Source organism: Cystoisospora suis (assembly GCF_002600585.1).
Source record: "Cystoisospora suis strain Wien I chromosome Unknown contig_2014, whole genome shotgun sequence".
Classification (NCBI taxonomy): domain Eukaryota; phylum Apicomplexa; class Conoidasida; order Eucoccidiorida; family Sarcocystidae; genus Cystoisospora; species Cystoisospora suis.
This window is the reverse complement of record NW_027154813.1, coordinates 1,318-10,799: the sequence shown is the minus strand read 5'-3', so window position 1 is coordinate 10,799 and position 9,482 is coordinate 1,318. Positions and strand designations below refer to the sequence as shown.

Sequence of the window (9,482 nt, the reverse complement as noted above, 5' to 3'; positions counted from 1 at the left end):
GTAGTCTCAGGAGGCCAAGAATCATTACATCTCAGTTATGTGAAGCGAGAGAGGATAGAGGCGTTGGTGAAGGAGTGCTTGGAGAGGACCTTACTGAGCCAAGTGTTTTGGAACGGGCCTCGGCGGTGGTTTTGGTCCCCCAGTCAGGAAGGAAGGACCGGTTGTGCGTCGACTACCGTCCGTTGAACAGGGTCACCCGTGTGCCCGTCTAGCGATTGCTCCGCATTCAGCAGGCATTTGACGGACTCCACGGGAAGAGCTTCTTTTCGGTGTTCGATTTTCCTAGCGCATACTGGCAAGTAGGCGTTGAGGAAAAATCCCGGAAGTTTCTGGCGTTTGTAACTTCAGGCAGCCTTCAGCTGGCTTCTCTGAAGTCTCGTCTGTGTCAAACGGAAACGGCCTACCTAGGTTTTCTGGTCTCTTCAGAGGAAATACGCCCAGATCCAGCAAAGACAGATCCGATCAGGAACTTTGCAAGGCCACTCGACAAGACGGGGGTGCGAAGCTTCTTGGGACTAGGAAGCTATTACAGAAGGTTCATTAAAGACTTTGAGCGACGAGCGGAGCCTCTGCAACGGCTTATCCCCAATTCTGATTCTTTTCAGCGGGGCGCGGAGCAAGAAGGAGCATTCCGTGCTATTAAGGACGCCTTGATCCAAATGACTCAAATGGCCCACCCTCAGCCAGGACAGGCCTTCATTGTGGATTGCGATGCGTCGGCCGCTGGGCTGGGTGCAGCACTATCTCAGAAAGATGATCTCGGACGGGAGAGACCAATCGCGTTCGCCAGTAGAGTCTTCAGACCGGACGAGAGGAAATGGTCAACTACAGAACTTGAGGCCTCTGCTGTCGTATGGGCTCTAGAGAGGTTCCGCACTTCGATCGAAGGTTCGCCGACACTTGTTAGTACCGACCACAGCCCCTTACTTTGGATTCGCCAGCAAGCCGGGAAGTCAACGCGCACTGCACGCTGGGAACTACGCCTGCAAGAATTTGCCTTTGATTTGCAACACCGCGCAGGCCGCTGCAACGCCGCCCCTGATGCCCTGTCACGACATCTCACCGGTGGCGTCCCTCCGGAACCTCACCAGATCACGCAGGAGCCTCCGCTGTCTGCTGTAGTGCATGATTCGGAACTCTGTCAGTTATGCTGGGGACCGCATCAAGTTTTCTCAACAAGGGGTGGGGGACGCAGGACATCCTCGACACATGCGGAGCATCCGGTAGTTGCGAACCGGGAATCCGCGGGTCGGGAATTGCTCCATCCGGGGGAGACAACAATCAGGGAGGCGCAAGCACTGTGTTCCGAGACACTCGCTTTGAGGCAATACTTGGACTCCATACCGGACCCGGAGTTACCACACTGGGCACGGTCAGCACGGTTTGTTCCAGTCCTCAACGATGGAGTACTGTGCCTTCGGAAACGAGGAAGTGAAGGTAGTCCAGACCGGGTTCATTTACCGGTACACCTTGGAGTTCCTGTGGACCAAATAATGCACGCGGGGAAATACTCGGGACATTCCGGCAGAAAGAAGACCCTCGACAAGCTAAGGGAAAGGGATTTCCGGGGTACGATGGCGCTGGACGTGTATCGGGTGATGAAAACCTGCGTACAGTGCTGGCAACAAGCGAACTCGACACAACGGTCACTNNGCAATGGATCTCTTTGGCCCGCTTCCAAGAACCAACAAAGGAGCTACAATCATACTTGTTTTCATTGACCATTTTACGCGGTGGGTTGAACTGTGCGCTTTACGGAAAGCTGAAGTCGCAGATGTGGTGGCCTGGTTACGAGACAATTGAGTTCGGCAACATGCTGTAGCGGCTATGCTTTTATCAAACAACGGTCCGCAGTTCGTCACCGCGGTGTTGCGTGGTTTCTGTGCTAACGTGGGGATAAGGAAGGTTTACAGTACTCCTTATCATCCACAAGGGAATCCTGTCGTGGAAAGTTTCCGGCGAACCCTCAAGAAGACGTTGGCTGCACTAGTGAACGAAGAGGGCCGCGACTCGGATGTATACCTGCCAGCGGTAGCCTTGGCGCACAATTCCACTCCGCATGCAGCTACGGGGTTTTCATCTTTTTTCTTGGCTCAGGGTCGGGAGGCGATCTTGCCGCTGCAGCGGCATTTGGCTGAGCCCCGGTTAGATCCGACCTCTGGACTATGGGCTGCATCGGCTGTGGCGGGCTCGGGTCTCTACTCATGCGGCCCAACTCGAAGAACAGGCTCGAAGGAAGAAGCTGATTGATGAGGGTGGTTCCTGGGTCCGTGTCGATTCGATCGTAGCGGTTCGGTTGTCACCGCACGATAAAGCGGTCTACCCGACAAAGTTTACACCGAAGTACTCTGGTCCGTGGGTCATCGTCGAAAGTTACCCGAATGGGACAACGTATTAGAGTGCGGAACCCGGTAAACAATGAAGAGCGCCAGCTAACCCGGGCGCAGTTCAAGCTTTCAGACTTACCGGGTGGTGACCAAAGCGCGACAGCGCTTCCTCGCCTACGAATTGCTACTGCCGGGTTGTTCGGGAGTCAGACATCGGAGGGGCACAACAACGCGGAAGCGTCGAATGCGAGGCACCAAAGCAGCGGGACAGAGTGTGGGTTGGAGGGCTCTCTGATCCTTGCCAGCAGGGTTTCCGACGAAGGAGGAGTAGGTGGTGTGTCCGGCTTCCCACGAGGCACGGCCTACAAACTCCGCCGGTCGCCGCCCGACGTGCCAGAGAGGCCGAAGCTCGTCAGTTGCAGGAGCTTCGAGGTGACCTGCACTGTGGGGGGACCGCACGTCCTCAACAAGGGGTGGATGTTGTGCCGGCGACAGGCACTAGCTCGTCTGCGGGGTTGGGAGCGCAGTCCGAGCTCTGATCAGGAAGGTTAGCCTGGCTGGGCCGTCGTTGGTCGTCTGCCGACTTGTATGGGCAGCGGGTCCAGCTGGGGATGCGGAACTTGAGACGGGTCGCTGGACTGACTTGAGTCCGACGGAAACGGGAGTTTAGTCTTTAGAAGTTTTTAGTTTTTTCTTTTTTCTTCTTTCCAGGCTTCTTGCGTAGCAAAGTTATCGGACCTCGCGCACGTGTACAGGTGGGCAACTTGTATATTGCCATATTGGAAACCTGTTCGCCGTGCTACACCCCTCTCACAGTTCGTGGTTGACTCCTATCGCATTTGGCGTGGTGGAGCCCGTGCCTAACCCCCGCCAAAAAAAGAGAAAAACTTCTCAACGCAACTTTTAGTGTTGTGTCGTGCAGAAACGTGTTGTTCGGTCGTGTGCGTGATTATAAACTTCTTTTGTGCCTCGATCCATCAGGGCACATCAGTGGTGTTCTCTCTGCACGTGTGGCGCCGAAGCTGACACTCCATCGTCCCTCCCCTTGCCTGGTGTGCTTGGGAACACTCCGGCGGCGGATTCGGAGGCGTTTCGACTTCGGCCTCTCACTGAAGACCAGTTTCGACAGGACCGTTTCCTCGGCGGTGCCGGCGGGCCCTTTTACCGCGGTGTGGTTCGAGCGGCGCTTCTCGGAGAAGTCTCCGAGTTCCTTCTGTTCTTATTGCGCCTCAGGCGTTACATGCACTGTATACTCCCGGGCAGGCTGGTGCAGTACAGTGGAGTTCATGGTCAGTGTGCGCGATCATCAAACGGGTAGACCAGCCGGTGGCGCCTTTCATTTCGGCTGTTCTCTAGTTTTGACAGAACCATCAATGTGCAACAGCAGCTATGCAGGCCAACAAAAAAGAAATCAGGCGTCACTCCCAAACTGCACCCGACGCTGCTCGCAGTGTCACGCTTTTGCATGCATGTTCTCCACTTTGGACTCGCTTTGCAGCAGGACGGTCCCAGTGATATCCTCCTGGTCTGGACAGCGCTCGCACAATTGAAATTCACAAATTAAAGGGAACCGCAGCTGCAGGCTGCTCGGTACCGTACCCCTAGAGCTGCTCTATTTGCCGAATGCGTTCTGTACTCTTTTTCTTGGGTTTGATGCCGTTACCTACCTGACGCTCTGCTACACTTGGAATCGGCGCCTCTGCTGTACGGGGTTGACTTGCATCGACATCCCTGCCGCTCTCGGATCATTTGTGTCGACGTCCCCGCGGTTGTGTGACGCTTGGACTCAGCGCCCTCGAGATTCCGCAGTGTCGAGAGCGACGACACTCAGATTAAGCAGTGCTGGGGCGCACCGCACTCAGATTCTGCAGTGCTCGGAGTCTCCGAATTCGCCAGTCTACAGTTCGGAGTTCTGGGGGGTCCATCGCAGGTGTTTGGGGTCGGCAGTCTTATGCCGGTCTCCTGTGTGTGAGTTGGTAGGTAAAGACAGCTCTGTCTTTACCTACCAGCTGCTGCGCAGTTACGCAGTTGGTCTCTCAAGGCGAGAACCCTATTGCCGGAAAACCACTTCTGGGACTCCTCTTATTTACCTCGTCCGAACCCTGCTCGTCCCTGAGCCCCATTTGGTTCCCCTCTTGCTCTGGCGGGTAGTTCGGTTCCCGTCTCTACGGAGTGCAGCACAGGTGCCAAGATGTTCATGGGCGCGGGAAACGACTATGGCAGATTGTTACAGCAGTGCGTCGGTAACATCTGGACAAGGTCCGCGTTGCTGCCGAGCCACTCTATAACCTGTCCCTTCGCGCGGAGGAGGCCTTTTCCCACCAGAAACTACTTCGCCGATGTATGGCCGCGGACCATGGTTGCCCTCCCAAGACCGAGAATGGCCAGTCGTTTTTGATGTTATAACGTTGTGTCGCCACGAAGATGTGTAGCTGTCGCAGACGCCGAGTGCCTTTCTTGCTGCCCTCCTTGGATCAGGCGCTGGGCGGTGGGATTGTCTGTGGAGAAGGTATTGTAGAAATATCGGGACCTCCTGGAGTGGGGAAAACGTCTCTTACGCTTCAGCTCGCCGTCAGCCTTGCAGCAGGTTATGCACAGAGCACAGACTGCATCTCTCCGCAGACAGGGACAGTCCCGCTGTCAGCTGGTGGAAGGTATCATCGAGAGTTCCGCATCTCAGGCGACTTGCCGACAGCACGGACGGGTGGTGGTAGCGACGAAGCGACTCCTAAGAGAGGGCCCGATTCAACGCCTAAGCGGCGACACCACCGCGAGATCTCTAGGACAGCGGGATTGGATGGAAACGTCGGCTCCTCGTTGGGCAACTGCCCTGACGGAAGTCGGAAAATCGGGCGCCCAACTGCGTCACCGTCGTGCATGAGAGAGGAGTTGCGAGGGCGGCTCCCGCAAAGCCGGAAAACATTGTTTATCGATTGTGAAGGGGGCGTTCGTGGTCAGCGCGTCTTCCAAATGGTGGCCGGTCACTTCGCAGACCACCGTGCTTGCAGCTCAGCAGCTACCGCGCGCGCAGCGATGCGGGCAGGCCACCAAGAAGGGCTCCAGACTCGTGGGAGAGTTGCGGATAGCTTTCTGCCAGGTAGTAGTTGCGGTGCACTCTCCGGAAATATCAGTAAAGCGTGTGGGTCGGCCTACGGAACAGATAGTGACCTAGCTTTTGTTTTCAGCTGCATCGACGTGGCCCGAGTGTTTGACCACCAAGAGCTTCTCAACCTGCTTCAGCACGTCCTTCTCACTCTCAGTGACGCGGCAGGCATTTCGGCCGACGCGAAGCCATCCGCGTGTGAGCATCCGTCCGAAGAGCCACAAGGACCCGACAGTTTGGAGAAGAATGAACGAAGCCGGAACTACTCGATGATTGTCGTGGATTCCCTCAGCTGGATTTATCACCCTGCGTTTTTTCGTTCGGCGGCGGACTGCACGGCGCTCCTCATGCAAACCGTCGGGATTCTCAGATACCTATCGTTCAAGTTTGGATTAGCGGTCGTAGTCACCAACCAGCTGACCGCCTGCTGGGACAGTGGAGGGCCGGTCGCGGCGGATCGAGGTAGGTACGGAAATGGAAACGTGCGGGAGCGGGTGCGTTCTGCGGGTACTCTTGCCAGTGTCCTCGGCGAGTTGACGACTTTCGGCCTGTGAGCGTGTTGTCGTCCTGAGGCATTGGGGCGTTAGTGCCAGGTGCCATCTTCACTCATATAGCTTCTTCGTCAGTGTTGAGCGATGGTCGGTCTCCGTACAATCAGGGGGGGCGAGAAGCGCGTCGCGGAGCTCAGGAAATAGATAGTCGTCCGGGTAGGGTGCGTTTCCTAGGTGCACCGAGTGTTCCCCCACTGGTAGTACCTGTGATCTGGGGCGCCCTAGGTCGGGACCAGTCGTGAGGAGAAAGTGGTACTCGTGAAGTGCGAGGACGCATCTTTCATGCGAATGACTCGGCTCTCAGTCACGAACCGTGTGGCCGCGCTATGGCTGGGCGATCAAAAGGGACAGGAGCTTCGAGGGCGGCTAAAGGCATGGAGTGCTTGTAGATACAGGAGTGCACAGCCTCTCCGCAGACTGCGTTGCCCCGCACATCCGTTTTTCTTGGTAGCGGAATCTGTGCTCTCACGGTCTTACCGTATACCCACGGGTTCGGCGTGCCCCCGTGCGTTGTCACACGGACTGTGCTTGCTTCAGACCCCTCTTGTGGCACGCGCCCGAGCTGTGTTTCTCCGAGCTGTTTCCTGCCATGCTTAGGCCCCGCATGGCGACACGTCCCGACGCTGAGTCTGGGACTCCGGTGGGCAGCTGCAGCTGCACCATCTGGCGGGGCCCCTCCAGGGCGCCGCAAGCAGGGCGATGAGAGAGAGTACCGAGAGCTTGTCTTGTTCCAGACAGATTTTTTCTGGTTTGGGGAAGGAGAGCCGGGCTGGGGTGGCGATGAGAGCGGGTGCCCAGTGCTGCCCTCGTGCATTAGCTCTCTGTATATTGACAGCAGGGGCGTCCGTGAAGCCTGTCAAGCTTAGGCTGGAGGAGGGTGCTGCCCGGCGGCTGGACAACCGCCACTATCTCCGGTTTTTGGCGCAGAGTATTTTGGCACTGTTTGTTAGTAAGTCAAACGTTTCTTGTTTGTTTGTGAAGATTGAAGGATTTTGCAGTGAAGCGTGTGCTCTACTTTTTGCTGGTGACGGACTGACTGTTCGGACAGAGGAACACCGTTTTTACAAAATTGACAGTTGATTTTTCCGAGGTCGCTGCGCGCAAAAACACCATGAATCGCATGCCGTGGAAGGCACAACATAGACGCCTCACAAGCCGTCCCTCGTGCCTACCGTGCTTATCATGCGGGGCGAGCCTGACCAGCTGCAAGGGTTGCTGCACTTCGGCGAACAGAAGATCATTTGAGACCGCCAACTTTCTCTGCTAGGGCAGCCACAGTGTCCCAACGCTACCGGCGTAAGACTGTTTTACTTGGACGACTGACGTGAGGAAATGCCCGCCAGGTAAATACAGACGACTTCAAGGCCGCCACCAGGTCGGCACACTTCTTCCATGTACACACAATCCTCTGTGGAGGGGCGCAGCGATGGGCGTGTCCTTCAACAGGCATTCGCTGACTGTTGCAGCCCGAATGAAGGGCGATACAGTTGCTCTGCCTGACGAGATTGATTGACCAGCCAAGCAGGTGCTTGTTCGTGGTTTCCCTTGGGGCGGACCAACAGGTTTTCGGGGGTTGCGCAAGACTGTGTGCTGCGACACTGGTCTCGACGTGGGGGCAGTTGTCTGGGTTTCATGTGGATTCTCAAGGAACGTTGGTCAGAACGACGTTCTGTCACCGGCCTGGCGGTCAATGGTGGGGGGCCACTTCGTTCAGAAGGAGCCGTGAATTCCCTTTGAGGAAAAGCTGAACGACCAGCTACTTACCAGCTACAAGCCAACGGCTACGCCCCACACCTCCTACACCGTGAAAGTCGGCAGGCGGTGCACACGGCCAGCTGCCGCGTTCTTGTGTCTCGCGGCGCACGGGGGCGCGCGTGAGGAGAAAGACAGGTAGCATGTGTAGAGCGGGCGGATGCCGCGAAGCGACCATATCCGGCGCTTTATCCACTAACCAGCCTACGAGTAACTGGTATGATACGCCCGGGCGTCCGTCGCAGTTTCGCGAGTACAACTGTCTTTGTGAGCGAGAGTTATATTCACCCGGCTTAGGGAGCGGGGTGTTTGGGTGGGCCGGTCCACACGACCTGGTGGACTACGTAGCAGATAGGCCGTAGTGCTACCTGCAGCCCGCTACACGGGAGAGGCGGAAAACTAGACCAGAGTCTCCAGGTGTGCCGCCGTAGGGGGCTCACGTGACACGGTGAGAGGGGCCACGGAAAAGGAAAGAGAATCTACCGGTGAAAGGAACTGACCCCCTGTGCTAGAAAGACGGTGACTCTTAGCGGAAAATTACTGAGACCCCCTGCGAGAGTCGCGCGCTAGTGAGCGGAACTGTAACGGAGAGGATGAACTCTTGGGATGTTTGTTTTTTCGTTCTCCTCCCTCTCGGCGACTCTCCCTCGCAAACACCGCGGCGACGAGTCAGGCGCGCCGGGGCCGGCGGTCCACTACGCAGCACCGCATACATCACACTGGACTCGCCGATGACTCGCGACAACCGCTACGGAGCACCGCACGACACACCGCCCGAAGCCGAGTCACGGACGTTAAACTGGTGTGCCGGTCAGAGTGACCGCGCGCAGCCGCGACTTTACCGCAGTAGCAGCGAAGCAATCTAGCACGAGCAATAGTCTCGTCGCTATTGCTGCTTAGTATTCGCTGCTACACTTAGTGTGACGCCCGCGACTGTAACACGCGCTACGGCCGCGGGAAGACGGTGGACCTGCGAGGCAGGCAGAGTGTTTGCCTGGTCTACAGTCGTCGCGAGAGAGCACCGGGCCACGACGAGCGAGACGCCTCCTGGCGGCGGGGATTATTAGGTGATAGTGTTTTCAAAACCCATGTTTTTCTAGTTTAGGGTCTAAGAAATGATGGCTTTTATTGGTTCAACAAGGAGTTGCCGGACAAAGTTCATCTGGAGAAGTGGCTCGAGGACTTCCAGAGTGCCTGCTGGCGGGGGCATGGGAATGGAGCCATCCACCAGTTCTGGTGGCTGGATCAACTTCTTCTCCAGGCGACAGCCCATGCTCGCCACCACATTAACAGCATCCTCACCGCTCTTAGCCGCGACCGGCCGCACTTGAACCGGTTCGAACAGTACGTCGAGGTCCGCGATAGCCTGCGACTAAAGCCGCCGGGTCGTTATGCGACCGACGCGCACTCTGACCACGTGATGGGTTTGTCACAATCTGCTGTGTGCCTCTACTGAGAGCCTTTCGATGGCTGCCCTTCCGCGACACTAATCAAGGAGTCCGGCAGCGAAAGTCAGGGCTACCCTCCTTCCCGATTGTGACGTACACCTCGTGGTCAGTAAGACCGCCGACTGTTCCACGAGAGCAGCCCCCTCGTGCCGTGGTTATTCACGCAAAATCCTCGTGGTTTCGCTGGTGACACGGCGGTCCGCACCAGTCGAGTCAAAGTTCAACTGCCATTCCAGTGCGTCACAACACCTTTAGCACTGTCACAAATGCGGAAGGTGATGTAAGGGGCGTATATATAGTG

The 9,482-nt window shown here is 56.8% G+C and overlaps 2 protein-coding genes across 2 annotated transcripts; both read left to right on the top strand.

Annotated features, from left to right (window-relative positions):
• Positions 1–1,267: 1,267 nt before the first annotated feature.
• CSUI_004341 (uncharacterized protein) lies at positions 1,268–3,492 on the top strand. The gene has a single exon (XM_068064533.1). The coding sequence runs from the start codon at positions 2,382–2,384 to the stop codon at positions 2,877–2,879; it is 498 nt and encodes a 165-aa protein (XP_067923492.1). The 5' UTR covers positions 1,268–2,381; the 3' UTR covers positions 2,880–3,492.
• A 107-nt stretch (positions 3,493–3,599) lies between these two features.
• Positions 3,600–7,384, top strand: CSUI_004340 (uncharacterized protein). Its single transcript, XM_068064532.1, has one exon. It carries the CDS (start codon positions 4,752–4,754, stop codon positions 5,982–5,984), a length of 1,233 nt encoding a protein of 410 aa, XP_067923491.1. The 5' UTR covers positions 3,600–4,751; the 3' UTR covers positions 5,985–7,384.
• The last annotated feature ends 2,098 nt before the right edge of the window (positions 7,385–9,482 follow it).